Here is an 18,122-nt window from a genome sequence, read left to right on the forward strand (position 1 = left end):
CATTGTGGGCTTGAACCCACAAGCTGTGAGATCATGACCTGAGCTGAAATCGAGAGTCAGCTGCTCAACCGACTGAGCCCTCCAGGTGCATGTTAGCACACGTTATTAAACAAAATTGAAGCGAAAGTATTTCTACCCAGGTCCTCAGGTAACTGTCATGTATGAACACTGAAGGTTTTTTTATGATTGTGTGTCAGGTAGTATATAAATGAGCATCGTTTTCTTCACGCTGTGTTTTTTGTCATAGGTAAGGCAAATAAAAACTTTACAACTTTGTTTCCATCGGTGTGACTTCAAAAACAGATATTCCATAGTTAAGGTTGAGGTCATTACTTGTGACTGCATAACTTTAAGTTCTGAATGTATGAAGGCTGGCTATATAATCACATGGAATACATGTCTGAAAGACTTAAGTTCAGGTAGGGCAGAAAAATTACTAAGAACTTAAAGGTATGTTTATAAGTGATGAAATATTAAAGCATTTATAGTCACTCAACTGCAGATCTGAACCGTGGTAGGCTTTATTTATTTGGAAAGAATAGGCTCATGCAATTTTTTCATTTAGAATGAAACCTTTAAAATCAGGCTTTTCCAAAGCCCTACATTTTTTTCATTTGATTGTCCCAGTTTATTGGAATGCATAGTGGTATATACCGGATTATGCCTTCATCTTGGTTTACCTGGATAGACTATCAGCCCTGTCGCCTGAAGTACCAAAAAATAATAGGTTGATTGTAGGTAGTTACAGTTAATAACTCAATAACTGATTAATAATTGAAAGGAATAATATCCTAAAATTCTGATTTTTGTGACTGTTCTATCCATAGATAATGATAGTAGCACTTTTCTGAGTAGAAAAGTGAAAGATATAATCTTTTTCTTTTTTTTTAAGTTGTTAAAGCTTTTTCAAAATCTGAGTGATTGTTCTAAACTTTCCTTTGGAGAAATATAAAATGCTGGTCTCTTGTTATGTGGCTTATATGCCCTATGTATGTAAATAGAAGATAGCTTAAGAATATTGTTCTGGCTTTGTAGAGGAAATATATTGGCAGAATCTTGTATTTAATAAATATAGCTGTGATTAATTTTTTTGGAACATTCGTTTGTATTTGCTTAATTGCTGCTGAGTCTAACTTATACTTTATTTTTACTAACAGAATCAAAGAGTCTTCAGGATGGCAACAAGTGTTTACAAGTCCATATTTGGATTGGACTATTGAACGAGTAGCTTTAAATGCCAAAGTAGTTGGAGGTCCACATGGAGACAAAGACAAAATGGTTGCTGTTGCTTCAGAGAGTAGCATCATCTTATGGAGTGTCCAAGATGGAGGGAGCGGAAGTGAAATTGGTAGGGAAATTCTTGTTCCTGCTGCATTTTGCTGGTATATGTAATACTGTGAAGTTTAAGAGGGATCGCCCATCAGCATAAGAGCCAACCTGGACCATTACTTAGCTAGAGCTGCCGCATCATCTTTCCAGGGTTCAGTGGTAATAGAACTGCTCAATGTGAGAAGAAAGATCTAGTAAAGATGGGGAAGTTTAGTGTTTTAGGAGAGAGGGGAGAGTTTTGTTTTTTTTTTTTACCAGTTTGCTCCAGCTGAAAGCTGGCAGCTTTATGAGCATATATTTTTCCTGGATCCCAGTGAGTTGGGCCACTTTCTCTCCAGTTCCGTATACTGTGGGGCCTGAAGATGGGGTAAATAACTGTCTTTCTCACCCTCATTTGTTGCTTCTAGAGCAGAAATTCTCAAACTTTTTAATCTCAGAACTACTTTGTACTCTTAAAAAGTCATTCAAGACCATTAAGAGATTTTGCTAGTGTATATTATATCTATCGTTACTTATCATTAGGAGAATTAAGGCTGAAACTTTTATAAATGTTTATTAATTAGTTTCAAAATAGCAATAATAAACCCGTTGCATGGTGACATGAGTAACATTTTAATGAAAACTAGCTTTGTTTTCCAAAAATGTTTGTGAGAAGAGTGGCGTTGGTTTACAGTTTTGTGAATCTCTAATATTTTATTGAATTCCAGTGCCTGCCTGTTTGTGCATTTAGTCTGCTGCATTATGTGTTTTTGGTTGATCTACATGAAGGAAATTTGGCTTTATGCAGATATGTAGTTGGAAAAAAAACATTTTAATAGTCTTTCCAGGTAATTGTGGACATTGTTTTTTTTGCTACTTTTCCTAAACATTTGAAATCGTATCGATGAACTTTGCATACTCTGTTAAACTAAAATTCATCAATCTGTCTTATTTAGTTTTTAATTTTTTTAATGTTTATTTTTGAGAGAGAGAGACAGACAGACAAAGCATGAGTGGGGGGGAGGGGCAGAGAAAGAGAGAGACCCAGAATCTGAAGCAGGCTCCAGGCTCTGAGCTGTCAGCCCAGAGCCCGATGCGGGGCTCGAACCCACTAACCGTGAGATCATGACCTGAGCCAAAGTTGGACACTTAACCGACTGAGCTACCCAGGTGCCCCTCAGCAGTCTCTTTTATACTTTGAATGGATGTTTTATCCATGCGTGGTTTTGTGACATCATGCATTGGTCATTTGGAAAACGTTGGTTTACTGAGTTATGGAGATCTTCCAAATGTTGATATCTTTCATTGTACAATATCCAGGAAAAAAATCACTACTTACCACGTCTCTAAATTCTAATGTATTGGGACACCGTCACATTCCCTGTGGTAGGTAAAAGTATTCCACAATTCCAATTTTCACTTGAATCATTGAATTTTTATCATTGAAATAACAGGCTTATTTTGTTCTCTTTTGAGGGGAGTCTACTAAGTACTCAAATCTGAATTACAATGGTTTGTCACCCTTTCAGATAAAAATGACATTCTGTGAAAAGAGCTGCTAGGTTAGCTCTCAGCTCCAGCATTCGAGATGCTTTTCCTTGACTGACGTACACATAGTACTTAGTCACACAGAATATTAAGAACACATATACTCAAAATTGAGATTGAGTCAGTACAAAATGCTATATAAATTGCTTCATCAAAGACATTCTTAAACTGGCCTTTTTTTCTTTCCTTGCGAGAGTGTGTGGCAGAGAATTGAATGGCTGCTGGTACAGTTTGGTGCCCCTGCTTTAATTTGTGCTCAGGTGCCTGCCATTGTCACCCACGTTGCTTTGCATACCTACCGTCAGTGTAACTGTCAACACAGATGTTTTAGGATAAAGCATGAGATTCATAAAAGTTTTTAATGTTTCGAGTATTTCAACACCACATGCGTTTGTGGCCGTACATTCACGCAAAAGATCTTTAATGATCGATTGGTTCTGACACCAAATTAATAGAAGCAAAATACCAGGGTCAGCTACATCTGTATATGAATCTGTTTGTAGGACAAAAATGTAGTCTGGCTCACAAGATACTGTCTCTGCCAAGTCTTTAATTCAGGAACTTACTGTGTAATTGAAAAGTGGCAGCATTGTGATTTTTTTACTGACTTTTCATCTAGTAGGCATTCAGCATTGTCACGCGTCCCAGGCTTTCTCAGCTGCTAGCAGTTGTGTGCGCCTCTCTAGCCAGTCCAGCACCATAATTACCCTGTAAAGTGCTTCAGTGCCTCTTTCATTTCTACTTTGAAATTTTATAACAGTTCTGGCTTTTGAAGACCTTTTCATATCTTCATTTAAAATATTTTTTTCCAGGGGCACATGAATGGCTCAGTTGGATGAGCATCCGGCTCTTGATTTCGGCTCAGGTTATGATCCCAGGGTCATGGAATCGAGCCCCATTTTGGGCTCCGTGCTGAGCATAGAGCCTGCTTGGAATTCTCTCCCTCCGCCCCTCTCCCCTACTGCCACATGCTCGTTCTCTCTCTCTCTCTCTCTCTCTGTCTCTCAAATAAAAATAAGTTTTTGTTTTTTTTTTAAGTTTATTTATTTTGAGAGAGACAGAGTGCAAACAGGGGAGGGAGGGGCAGAGAGAGGGAGAATCTCGAGTAGGCTCTGTGCTTTCAGTGCAGAACCCAACACTAGGGTTGAACTCACAAATCTGTGAGATCACGACCTGGGCCGAAATGGAGTCAGATGCTCAACCAACTGAGCCACCCAAGTGTCCCAAAATACTTGTCTTTAAACTGAATATGTGATCTCAGTGTGCCCACAACTGGCATTAGGGTAGTATTCAGAAATGTTCTGTTGGATAGGCACAATAAGGTATCAACATCTATACATTTGAGGGAAATAATAATTTTTGTTAATTCTAATAGTTAATTTCCTATTTTCCTATTTTGCTCCAGTCTCCCTTCCATGTCATATCTATATTTGTCAGCACCTTTAGACTTAGATGGCACAGCTGTGGGTTTTGCAGCAGACAAATGTTTTAATTTTATCATTTTGAAGCCAAAGAACCATCAATAAGTAGATGAAAAATGTATTAGAATAAACTTATTTTAGAATAAATTATTTCAAACAGTTTCAAATAAAGTTTTAAAATTTGTAGAGGTTTCCAGAACATTTTTAATACTAATATTGCAAAACACAGCAAAGTACATATTTCTCAACTGTGTTTCTTTGTAGGCTCGAGGAAAGTTTGGGTTTTAAGGTAATTTATTGGACAATAAAGAGGTTACAGCAGATAAAACTGAAGACAAACAGAACACAGTGGAAGTATTTCCAACAAACTAAGTTAATCTTGGGGAAACTTACAAAGTTAGTTATATCATACAGCTATCAATATAGACAATTCTAGGCAACATAAGAATAGATACATACATTCTGTTAGCTGTCATAATGATGTCCCCATTAAGTCAGGTAGCATCTGGAAGATTCCTCTGTATATTCTTGAGATAACGACAGTAAACAAGGCAAATAATTCTTTAATATTATATAAAAATAGTCTTGACCTCTCAGACTTCTAGAATGTGTCTCAGAGACCCACAGAGACTCACATACCACACTTTGAGAATTATTGTTCTAGACCACTTGCCTTCCCTTCTCTCCAGCTTCCCACCTGACCTCCCCACATTTCAAATCTCCTGTGAGTCATCGGGACTTATACTTGGTATGTCTTCACCTGGGTCATTATCCTTTATTCCTTTGAAGTTACCAGCTCTAGTTCCCCAGCTCAAACATTCTTTTACTTCCCTGGGATCTTTACTTATCGCTTCCCTTGTATCAGGTTTGGAATCTGTCATCACATTCCCTCTGGCACAGAGCCTCAGTTTCCTCGCACTACTCCCTTTGCTGTTTTTCCCTGAAGAAACCCCAACCCTGGTGGGGGTGCCTGGGTGGCTCAGTTAAGCGTCGTCTGACTTTGGCTCAGGTCATGATCTCACAGTTTGTGGGTTCAAGCCCCACTTCAGGCTTTGTGCTGACAGCTCAGAGCCTGGAGCCTACTTCAGATTCTGGGTCTCCCTTTCTGCCTCTCCCCTGCTTGCACTCTGTCTCTCTCTGTCTCTTAAAAATAAATGTTAAAAAAAATTTTTTTTTAAAAAGAAGTCCCAACCCTGGCCAAATCCACCTTTCTACCTGAAAAGCTAAATATGACTTGGAAACAGAAATGTATGCATACAAAGCAATACTTCATCTCCATTCATGACCTCTACTCTCAGGTGGGCCTTTAAAAGCTACCCAGAGGGGCGCCTGGGTGGCTCAGTCGGTTAAGCGTCCGACTTCGGCTCAGGTCATGATCTCGCGGTCCGTGAGTTCGAGCCCCGCGTCGGGCTCTGTGCTGACAGCTCAGAGCCTGGAGCATGTTTCAGATTCTGTGTCTCCCTCTCTCTGACCCTCCCCTGTTCATGCTCTGTCTCTCCCTGTCTCGAAAATGAATAAAACGTTAAAAAAAAAAAAAAAAAAGCTACCCAGAAATGCTCATGCGTTATCCTTGTCACTTTGCCACTCTCCTAAATGACTATTTCACACTGTTTTCCTTTTCTTTAGACTTCCAGCACTTTCTGCCACTCTCATTGAGAGAGAATATCAAGTCATATCTGTGTATCTGTGCTCGTATTCGCTGTTGTCCCATGTGTTACCGTGACTAAGTTGTCCCTGCTTTAATCTAAGGCCAACTGCGTGCATGTTGTTGTATAACTAGATCCTGTTTGCTTTCACTTACAAGGAGCAAGGACATTGCTCCAGTAGCCGTTTGCTCTGTCTCCTGCTTCGTAAGGACTGCTCACCTCCTGCTCTTGGACCCTTTCCGCCAGCACACAACCATGCTGTAATTCTGTGGTGAGAATAACAACAAAAACTACCCTACATTCTCTTTCAGGTTTTGCTCCATTTTTGTGCTTTCCTAAAGCAGAAGATAGGAGTTACCTGAACTTGTTTCAACGTCCTCCTCTTCTGTTCTTTCCTGAAGTTGCTCTAATCATTCTTTTGCCCCCACTGCTTCATAAAACTACTCTTGTTAGTATGACCTGTGGTCTGTACTCTGCTAAATCCTGTGATCAATTCCGAGTCTCCTCTTATTAAAACTTTAGAGCTGTCATTTGATACCATGATTCCTTTCCTTTGGAGGACTTTTCCTCTTTTGGCTTCCAGGATACTTTATAATCCTGGTTTTTATCCAACCTCCTTGTGTCTTATCGGTTCCTTTTTGATAGTTCCTCCTCATTTGACTGATTTCAAATTGTTGGAGGGCCCCAGAGCTCATCTTTCCTCTGTATTTATTCTGTTACTGATCTCATACACTCTAATGGTGCTGTGTGCTGATGAGTCACATGTTTATGTGTCTATTGTTGGCCCCTCCTCCGAACTTCAGAATTGTGCTTGTGTGAGGGGTCCCAAAGACCACTTCCAGTTTCAGTGGTTTGCACTCACAGGATTCCGCAAGAGCTACTTAGGGTTCTGATTTATTACAATGAAAACATACAAAGCAAAATCAGTAAAAAGACGCATGGGATGAAGTCTAGTGGAAATCAAGTATAAGGTTTCAAGAGTTCTCTTCCAGTGGTGTCCCAAAGGACATGCTTAATTTCTCCAGCAATGGATTGTAACAATACCTGTGGAATGGCTGCCAGAGAAGCTCATTAGACATTTGGTGCCCAGGATTTTTCCTGGAGGCTAGTCACAGAGGCAGCCTCTGCGTGGCACGTACCAGGAGTCCACAGTTCCCAAAGGAAAGCAGGTGTTCACCATTAACCCCATTGTTTACACAGTTTAGGTTGTCTGTCACCATGGATTACATTTCCTTTGTTTAGTTTCATGAGTGGAATTACTTAGTATGTATTCTTTTGTGTCTGGCTTCTTTCATTTAGCATAATGTTTCTGAGATTCATCTATATTGTTGTATGTATCAGTGACCCGTTCCTTTTTACTGCTGAGTAGTAGTCCGTTGAATGAGTATCCTAGAATTTGTTTATCCATTTATCTGTTGATGGACATTTGGTTTATTTCCAGTTCAGAGGTGTTATAAATTCAAGAAGTCGTCTTTCTCTGGGCATGTTTTCTTTTCTTTCTTCTGTTGTTTTGTTTTGTTTAGTGAATATGTTTTCTCAAGGTAAATCAAGGTAAACAACCTAGCAGTGGAATTTCTGGGTCATATAAAAAGTGTATGCTTAATGTTATAAGACACTTACAAACTGGTTTCCAGAGCAGTTGTATTATTTTACATTTCTGCTAGCAGGGTATGAGAGGAGTATATACAGTGATTTTAATGGTGGTTTTAATTGCATTTTGCTGCGGATTAATGATACTGAGTATCTCTTTCATGTGCTTTATTGACCATTTATATTATTTCTTTTGGGATGTGTCTTTAAATCATTTTCTCAGGGCACCCGGGTGGCTTGGTTGAGCATTCGATTCGGCTCACGTCAAGATCCCAGGGTTGTGGGATCCAGCCCCTCGTGGTTCGGCTCTGCGCTAAGTGTAGAATATGCTTGGTATTCTCTCTCCTCCCTCTGCCCCTCTTCCCCGCTTGTGCACGCACTCTCTGTCTCTCTCTCAAAAAATAAAATTAAATTAAAAAAAAAATAATTGTTTGGGGCATCTGGGTGGCTCAGTCGGTTAAGCGGCAGACTTTGGCTCAGGTCATGATCTCACGGTTTCAGGAGTTCGAGCCCTGTGTCGGCTCTGTGCTGACAGCTCAGAGCCTGCTTGAGATTCTCCCTCTTTCTCTGCCCCTTGCCTGCTCATGCTCTCTGTCTCTCTCAAAATAAATAAACTAAAAAATAAAAATAAAATAAATAAATCATTGTTCTCTTTTTATGAGGTTGTCATTCTATTATTGATTTGTGATAGTTCTTTATATATTCCGGATTAGAGGTTTGCAGCCAGGCATAGTATCACCTAGGAGGCATGTGGAAGTGTCTGGAGACATTTTTGATTGACACAGCTAAGGGAGTTCTTTGTGTGTATCCCTCTGTCTTCCTCCCTCCCTCCCTTCCCCTCTCCATTATCTCTTTCTCCTCTCCTTTTGTCTTCTTTTTGGAACTCAGCTTTGTATTAGACTACTTCATATTGGTCTAGAGATCACTGAAGCACTGTTGGTTTGTTTCATTTTTCTCCCCATTTTTAAAACAATTTAGATCAGTTTTTTTTATGTCTTTAATATTATTTACCCATTTTCTTCAGTTAAGCCCATCTAGTAAGTTTTTTATTTGCGATATTGGACTTTTAAGCTGCAAAATGACCTCTTTTGATTCCATTTTTAGTTTGTTTTTCTGCTGAGATTTCTTAACCTTTTTACTTATGATGTTCTACTTTTTATTAAATCCAGCATATTCATTATAGTTGTTCCGTTATTTTTTGACTTTAATTCCAGTATCTGGATCATCTCATATTTTTATTTCAGGCCCTATTCTACTTTGCACGTCTAGGAAGTTTTGACTGTATGCAGGGCATGTGCATGATACATCATATAGGGGATATGATTATGTTCTCTCTTAAAAGATGTGAGGTTAGTCCTGGTAGGCAGTTAAATTACTGGAGGATCTTCTTGATCCTGCTGGGCTTGTTTTTGTGCTTTGTTAAGGGTAGTTAGCCTCGCTCTGCTTGATTTTTTATTTAAAGGCTTGGCTCCTATTCAGGGGTGTGGTCCTTATTCCTAAAGTGTTGCCTTTTCTGGAGTCTTTACGGAAGGAACGTCTGAGGTGTTCATCCAGGGTTCTCCACTCTTCCTGAGCTGGAGCGACCCATGTAACCTCTGTCACCTGTACTCTGCACTCAGGCCTGTGGCAGCCTTTCTCTTCTGTTTTTTGGGGATTTTTCCTCTGCCCAGGTGCAGTCCGGCCTCTGCCAACGGGTAGGAAACCCGTGTGCAGACCTTCTGTGCCGCCGGCTCACTCACCCTGGCGCACTTGCCTTTTTCTTATCACTTTTGCTCTCAGGTTCTAGCCACCTCATCAACTGCGCGCTCTACCTCAGTCTCTTCAGTTCAGGGAGAAGCCGTCACTCTGCCCGTGAGTTTGACCTCCCTGTGGTAGGGCCAGTAAAGCGCCCTGAACGCCGAAAGCCGGGTGAATGCGGGGCTCCTGGCTATTTCCCACCTTTGCGTCTTCAGCTACCCGTTGTCCGGTGCCTGAACACAGCTGCCTCGTGTGTTGTGGCCCGTTGTTGCTTCACCGTGAGGAAAAATCCGATGCCGTGTGTATGCCATCATGGCTGGCAGTGGGAGTCCTCCCTAACAACTGTAGGGAAAAAGTTTTAACGTTACAACTTTGAAATTATGATACGCTGGTAATTAATTGTGCGGAGAGAAAGTTAAGTTGTGTTTTCTCTCCCCTCCCCCACTCCTTTTTTCAAACAGGCGCTTGTAACACGGCAGTGAGTGGAGATTTCAGGCCTTCCTTTGCTTTCAGAGGCCAGTGTGGTAGGGAGCTGTGTTGGGAGACGGTACGTGGAATTTGTTCGTGTCCAGTGAAAGAAACCACTGATTATTACAGATGTTCTTCAAACTTGACAGCACCATCCAAAGAAAATTGTTTGGCTGGTTTGTCTGGGATAGAGCTCTTCCAGAGGTTGGGCTCCTTTCATCTTAACTTGTATAAGGCGGCGCTGCCGGACTGCTGCTAGAAGCAGCGTTTTGCTGAAAGGGTCCCCGAAGACAGAACTTGTCATTACTTGTAGCGTGTCTTCCCCGTGGATAGTAGCCGAGATTGTTGAGCCTAAGCAGGAGTGACACTTTGAGTTTCTTGAGATCATTCAGAATGTCTTCCTTGATTTCCCTCGATTTCATCCTTCTCTAGAGTAATCGATGTTAGTTGGTTTTCTAGTTTTTATTTCCACCTTTCACGCGGCCCATAGTACTGAATATGGTTGGTTTCACATGTTCTGAACAATTGTTTTGCATCAAAATTAAAGGACTTCCTAAAATTGTGTTTGAGGTGATGATTTTCTGCTCTGGAGTGGCAGGTTTTTGGGTATGTGTGTTGTATTTTATTTTGCTGGGTTTTTTTTTTTTTTTTTGGTTGACAGGTTGGGTTGAGGTGGTGTATTCATGTGTATAAATACATATTTATACATATAGATTATATATATATGTGTATATATACATATACATATATATACACGTATATATGTGTATATATACACATATATATATACATTATACATACAATATATACACATTATATATATATGTGTATATATATATATATACATATATATATATACACATATATATATATGACATTCTTAGCAATACTTACCACTTTTTGTTTCTTTTTGTCCAGTGTAAATCATTTTTCCTCCTAGGTGCCTGGCTTTTTCAAAATTAGTTGAGAAATTTTTTTTGAAGATTTATTTTTGGACTGCCTGGCTGGTTCAGTCAGTGGAGCGTGCAACTCCTGATCTTGGGGTTTTGGGTTGGAGCTCTTCGTTGGGTGGAGAGATTACTTAAAAATATTTTTACATTTTTATGAAAAACAAAGAGGTTGCATGCTCCACCAACTGAGCCAGCCAGGTGCTCCTGGTTAAGAATTTTCAAGGTGTTATTTATTGCTGCTGGTCTTGTCTTGTATGTAGTTCACAGTTCTGAACAGAAAGGGAAATACTGTGCACTGGTCTAAGAATCAAAAGAAATCAGTTACCTTTTCTGGATTATGCTTTCAGTACATGCTGCAGTTGTAATTAATTGGTTTGTTTCTTCCCATGAGTTCTTCAGAGCCTTATGCATCATGTTTTTCTATTATATATTGTCCAGAAACGACTGTAAAGGGCCATAATGCCATACCAAAGTGAGCCTAGAATTCTCGAATTCTCTCTTTTAGCTATTCTTGGGTCTTCTGCTACTGATGTGGGATATTTGCTCCTTACAGCCTCCCTTCCTATATCCCCTCTTTCCCCTTTCTCTGATTCTCTGGGCTTGCCCATCCCCCCCTCCCTCCCCCCCCCCCCCCCCCCCACCATTTGGTGAACTATTTACCTTTAAAAAAAACTCAGATGGCTTCTTTTCTAAAAAATATCTTCAAACCTCTTTTCTTAACCCCCCCCCCATTCCTCTGGACGTTACTTGATCCTGTGTATCCACATCTTTTAGTTATTGTTGTGTTATGGTATAATTGGTTGTTTGCATTTTTTCTCTTTTAAACCTTAAGTACCCAGTAATATCCTGTCTTTTCATGTGTTTCATCCTATGGCCTGATATGATGCCTGTTGAATGAATTAAATGGAGATCTGCAATGCTGAGAGACAAGGAGTTTAAAATAATTTGAGTAAAGGCTTGAATGTTTTTAGTAAGATTTCTTGCTGCTTTTTTTTCTTTGTGTGTGTGTGTGTGTGCGCGCGCGCGTGTGTGTGTGTATCCAGATTTCTGGACATGTTCTTAGATAGTTAACGCTGCCAAGTCTCTGTCTTGAGATCAGTGGTTCCCAAATACCCCAGTCATTAGCAATCTGTAGCTAAATCTCATATAGGTTTTATAAAGGTGTGGTGGGTTTTCTGATTTAGCGAGTCTGGGATGAATCTTAGGATTCTTTTTATTTTGTTCACTTAAAATTTTTTTTTTTTTTAATTTTCTTTATTTTTGAGAGGCAGAGAGAGACAGAGCGCGTGTGGGGGAAGGGCAGAGAGAGGGAGACACAGAATCCGAAGCAGGCTCCAGGCTCTGAGCTGTCAGCACAGAGCCCAATGCGGGGCCGGAACTCATGAACCTTGAGATCATGACCTGAGCCGAAGTCGACCGCTCAACTGACTGAGCCACCCAGGTGCTCCGTCATTTCGTTCACTTTAAATTTACCTGGTTATTTTGATGGTCAACCAAGTGTGGGAACCACAGCTTTAGATAATACGGTGTTTTAGGGTAAGGTTACTTAGGGCAGCTACTTATGAGCTTACCAAGTTTCTTGTTTTTGATCCCTAAAGGGTCTAGCATATAACTTATGGAAATGAGAACACATTTAGTCACCTTGAAGATGTTTCTAATCTGGGCTTTGATGAATTCTAAAGATAGTGACTATTTAACTCTTTATTTTTTACTATCATTTAAGGAGTGTTCAGCCTTGGTGTTCCTGTAGATGCTCTCTTCTTTATCGGTAACCAGTTGGTGGCTACGAGTCACACAGGGAAAGTGGGAGTATGGAATGCCGTCACTCAGCACTGGCAGGTTAGTTTTAACTAAAGCACATTACAGAAAATGTTTCTGAAACTCATGCTGATTATGCATTTGCTTCATTTTTGTGGAATTCATAGTGTGGAATTCATAGCATAATGATTAGATATTCGTGTATATTGCAGAATGGTCACAGTAAGCCTAGTTTAACATCTTTCACCAAATGCAGTTACAGAATTTCTTTCTTGTTTCAAGAATTTTAAAAGATAAACTCTTAGCAACTTTCAGATATGCGATATAGTATAAACTATAGCTGCTATGCTGTACATTACATTCCCTTGACTTATTTTATAACTGGAAGTTTGTATCTTTGTATCTTTGTTTAAGTAGGCTCTATGCCCAATGTGGGGCTTGAACTCACAACCCTGAGATCAAGAGTTGCATGCTCTAAGGACTGAGCTGGCCACGCCCTTACTTTTTTTTTTTTTTTAAATCTTTAAAAAAAATGTTATATATATATGTATATGTATATATATTTTAGATTTTTTAAAAATTTATTTTGAGAGAGAATGAGAGAGTGTGAGTGGGGAGGGACAGAGAGAGAGAGAAGAGAGAGGGAGGGAGGGAGGGAGAGAGAGACAGAGAGAGAGAGAGAATCCTAAGCAAGCTCCGCATTATCAGTGCAGAGCTGGACAAGGGGCTGGAACTGAACCAGGGTTTAGAACTGAACTGTAAGATCATGACCTGAGTGGAAATTAAGAGTTGGAAACTTAACCAACTGAGCCACCCAGGCGCCCCTTACCTTTTATCTTTTGGTTTTGTTTTGTTTGTTTGTTTCTAGGTTCCACATAAGTGAAATCATAGGAATTTGTCTTTCTTGGTCTGATTTTTTTCATTTAACATAATGCCCTCAAGGTCCATCCACATTATTGTAAATGACAGTGTTTGTTTGTTTCTTTCTTTCTTTCTTTTTTTGTGGTTGAGTAATATTCCAATGTATATTTATACTACATGTTCTTTATCTCTCCATCCATGGATGGACACTTACGCTGTTTCCATATCTTGGCTATTGTAAATAATGCTGTAGGGAATATGGTGGTACCTATATCTTTTTGAGTTAGTGTTTTTGTTTACTTCAGATATCTACCCTGCAGTGGAATTGCTGGATCCTGTGATAGTTCTCTTTTTAATTTTTTGAGAAACCTTCCTACTATTTTCCGTAGTGGCTGTAACAATTTACCTTGTGACCAACAGTGCACGAGAGATCCCTTTTCTCCACATCCTTGCCAACACTTGTTATTTCTTGTTTTTTCATAATGGCTATTCTAACAGGTGTGAGGTGATAACTCATTGTGGTTCTGAGTTGCATTTCCCTGACGATGAGTGATAGTGAGCATGCTTTCGTGCACCTGTTGGCCATCTGTATGTCTTTGGAGAACTGCCTATTCAAATCCTCTACCCATTTTTTTTTGTTTTTATTTTTGATTACATAAAATATTACATATATTTATAGTGACATTTACTTCTAGATACAGATTTGATTATGTTTTGAAGAATGTTTAGTTACTTGGGAAAATGAGTGAGTATTTAAACTGCGGTTTGATGTTTCATATTTTTGAAATGTTTTAACTTAACATGCTTTGGGAATAGTAGTCCAGGCAAACTTCATTTCCTGAGTAAAGCTCAGAACGTTGTAGAAATACGTAGCCTGTTCAGAGAAGATAGCAAGCTAAATGATCTCAAGTACTTGAGAGGAACAAGAGGATAAGACTATAAAAGAGTTAATGCTTGATTCTGAAGGAGAGAAGAAAAATTAAAGGACTTAAGTAGAGAGTAACATGATTAGATCCCTGTTTTAGGAAGGTAGCAGCATTAACTACTATGAAAGCAGGGCTGGAGATCAGGGGTAATCCAGCAAAGAAGCAGACAGATTTGACGAAAGGCAGTGATGGTAGAGGTGGCAAAGGTGAGCCTATTTGAAAAACATTTCATAAGCCTTCCTGAAAGTACAGGACTGGTGTCTGGTTTGGGTGTGGAAAATTAAAGGATAGGGAGATGTATTTCCAGTTTTGGATTGCTAGTTTTGACAGTCGGGTGGATGGTAATAAGTTGACAGGGAACATGTTTACTCTGAGATTCCTGTAGGCATCAAAATGAATGTGTGCAGTACACATTTGGGAGCATTCCTTTGGAATTTAGGAAGGAAGAAAGGGCTAGAAAGTAGTATTTAGAAACCACAATGCTTCTATGACAACTGAAAAAGTAAGAACTGCTTCAAGGTTTTCTGTTGAGAGGATGCACATAGGAAGAAAAAAAGTCTGGGAAACATTAGTATTTAAGGGGACAAGATAAGGAAACCAAGAGCCACAAGAACATACGTGATTGAGAAATAACATTAGTCTAGGATATGATTTGTAAATATAAGTTAATTAGGTTTTGTTTGGGTTAAGCCAGATTGTGGGAACTGAAGAATCAAAAGACCAGAGATTGGACACAGCAGACTCGGAGTTAGCTTTCAAGAAGTTTGGTGGTGAAGGAAAGCAAGGAGACAAAGTAATAGCGTGAGAATCAAGGCTGGGTGGTAGAAAAGATGTTCAGTGTTTTGTTTTTTTTCTCTAAGATGAGAGAAGCTTGAGCATGGTTGTAGTCAGAGAGGGAAGTTATCTGAGAAAGCACATGGAGGGTGAAAGAATGGAGATGATCTCTCATCCCATCGAAGTCCGGAATGTATGAGATGTAAAACAGCTTAGAGACTTTCACCCAACAGAAAGTAGAGATGCCTCCTTCTCTGATGAAAGAGTAAGGAAGGAGGATTGAAGAACGTAAATTCAGTGGAAGACAAAGGCACTGGAAGTATGTATCGAGGATTGCAGAGATTGTAATTTGTACATTTGTAGTGGACCTGGGTGATAGAACTATGTGAGTGTCTCCATTAGTGCTCAGTACTGGGAATAAATAGGAGCAAGAGGAAAGAAACCAGCATTAGCCTGATCCAGGATTGGAGAGTTAATAAAGTGGATATGACACACCAAGGGATGAGAAAACATAAAGATGGCAAAGTAGTTGAAATCCTGAGATCAAGAAGTAAGGAGGTGCCAGGTGGACGGAGAAGGAGGCAGGGATGTCAAGGGACTCGAGGGATGTTAAAGCCGACTGATGACTAGTAAGGAGTGAGAATTGTTGGGAAGACAGGAAGTGATACCTCTGTAAAGAGGAATGTGAATTTCTAATGATTAACGGAAGGTCTGCTTTCAGATAGGTTATTTGACAAATTATGTGAAATCTGAGCTTTTAGTGGGTAGGGGAAGCTATACTAGCTGTGCCATAAATTTGGGTTCCTAAAGGAACATACTTCTTTATTCTTTTTTTAAACCAATGTTTCTAAAACTACATATAAAAGTGTTCATATCTTTGGGGTCCTGAAAACTGTACCAGCTTCCTCAAAGTGCCCTTTATTCTAAAGCTTTTATTCCCATGTAAAACCTGATGATTCTCGTTTGGTGTACGCATGAATTGAAAACCATATCCGACAAAGCGGGTTTGTTTCTACATTTCAGGAAGACCTTGGGAAAGTTGAGCATTCAGCATACAAGCCTTGTAAACCAACTAGGTGAACTTCACTGTAGTGTAGAGGTGGCATGTAATGAAGTCTCAGCGTCTGTGGTCCAGACGTCCCTGGGCAGTTACCGGACCCCAGGCCGACCCGAGTGCTGTGACGCTGGTTGAGTAGGTTCTGATTTGGCCTTTAGCAACAGTTCTGCCCTCGAATAACACACAAAGTATGCGGGACAGCCGTTGTATATTCAAGGTTGATTTGAAGTATTTGAATCAGATGAGTGAGAGAGAGAGAGAGTGTGTGTGTGTGTGTGTGTGTGTGTGTGTGTGTGTGCGTGTGCGCGCGCGCGTGTGCGCGTGCATGTGTAAGTTCTAAAAGCTGTTGTGAAATTATCGTTGGTGTAGCAGTTCTTATAACAGCTGCAATAAGATTTTAAGGAAAATTTCCTGAAAGCATTGTATCTGATTTGGGTAAGAAAAAAGAAAAATGATTTTTTTGTTTGTTTGTTTTAGTGCCTCAATGAAAGAGGCATTAAAGAAATGCCCTTTGATAAGAAGGATATTCATACTTTGAAGGGAAGCACTGGAACGAAATACACATCAGCAAAGAAATTGATAGGCTGGTAAATCCAAATAAGTGATTATTTAATAAGTAATGGATGAGGGTAAAAACATACTGTTAAAAATGATGATTATCTAGGTAGAGATTGTGGTTGAAAGATTCTAGGGCCTTTGTAGTGCTTGGGAACACAGATTGATTTTTTTTTTTTTTTAGACTGATTGTTTTCAAATTGTGTATCATTTAATTTTGTACATAGAGATAATGATAATCATCATGCACTACCTTAGAAGAGAAAATCCACTTCCATTGTAGATTTGTGACCATCATGTCTGAACCAAATACATTAATCAGTACGATTTCTCAGGTTCTTGATGTGAAGTTGTTAGGATAAGGAAGAAGAGGCCCCAGAATGACTGTCTCTCGCTTATGCTAGGAGAGAAGAACTCAGTCCTAACACCTCTATAATTTACTCATCCTCTGCTTTCTCTGTTCTTCTTGTACTGAGGGGTAGACATGTAGGAAAAGCAGGATTTGGGTCAAGGGTTGCAGAAAAAGAGGTTGTAGAAGGTTCTGGTCTTAGAGCCTATCTTCCCAGAGAACCAATGGTAGAAATGTTTGCCTTGGATGTGTGTTGGGACGCTCCAGGCTGCAGCCACTCTTTCATTGATAAGGGATCTAAAAGGAGAGGAATCTCATGCCCTTATCTGTCCCCATCCCCGTACTCTCAAGATTCTGGGGTAGGAGTTGAAGTTCTTCCTAGAGTATTGGAACTAAAAAAAATGAACTTGGCATGAGAAAACTCGTCATTGGCATTAAAGCAGCCTTCCCTCCATTCTTCAGACACCTTTACTCGTATCACTGAAAGGCTCTCAGGGTTTACCTGCTACAAAACTTGTTAGCTCTGATGAAACGGAAACCCTGACCTGAGGTTAGTGCAGGGGTGGGGGTGGGGGGATGGTAATTGAGTCTTTGAGATATTTCCGTGTACGACACCAGAAGGTTCACGCAGGAATTAGGGTCATATGCATGCAGCTTTAGAGGAATCATTGCTTCCAACTTTTAGCTTTTGGTTAAATTTGTTCCTTTTATTTAGAAGGGACCCATATTGTACACTTTTATACTTGCTGTTCTGTTTGACATGGCCCTTCCTCTACCTAACTCATATTTGACTTTTTCAATTTTCATGCTTCGCTCCCTTTCTGAACTTTTCCCTGATCTTTGCCCTTTTAAACCCCTCCCTGGGATTGAGATGAGAGTCCTCCCTGCTCTCTGGTGTAGCACACTCTATTTTAGGGCCTCTCACACTGTGATTTTCTTTTTTTCCTTTCTTGCCCTCAAGTTTACAAGCTCTTACAGAGCAAGTGATGTCTCACATCCCTTATCCAGCCCAGTTACTCTTTCTCTCGGGTAATACCTGATACATGAGAAATAGCTCATTTAAATGTCATCTGTGAAGTTTCATGTGACTCTCACCTGGCTATGCATAGGGAAGATTCATTTTGATCTTATTGCCACTGCTCTAAAAAACATTTTTTGTTTGTTGCTTTGTTTT

At 39.8% G+C, this 18,122-nt stretch overlaps 1 protein-coding gene across 1 annotated transcript in view; it reads left to right on the forward strand.

Annotated features, from left to right (window-relative positions):
- Nucleotides 1-18,122, forward strand: part of KCTD3 (potassium channel tetramerization domain containing 3) — a 53,671-nt gene that overhangs the window by 16,639 nt on the left and 18,910 nt on the right. Inside the window, exons 9-10 of the mRNA XM_042975989.1 lie at nucleotides 1,158-1,348; nucleotides 12,392-12,507. Coding sequence (XP_042831923.1) covers nucleotides 1,158-1,348; nucleotides 12,392-12,507 — 307 coding nt within the window. The remainder of the gene's footprint in view (nucleotides 1-1,157; nucleotides 1,349-12,391; nucleotides 12,508-18,122) is intronic.

Source organism: Panthera tigris, chromosome F3 (genome assembly GCF_018350195.1).
Source record: "Panthera tigris isolate Pti1 chromosome F3, P.tigris_Pti1_mat1.1, whole genome shotgun sequence".
Classification (NCBI taxonomy): Eukaryota; Metazoa; Chordata; class Mammalia; order Carnivora; family Felidae; genus Panthera; species Panthera tigris.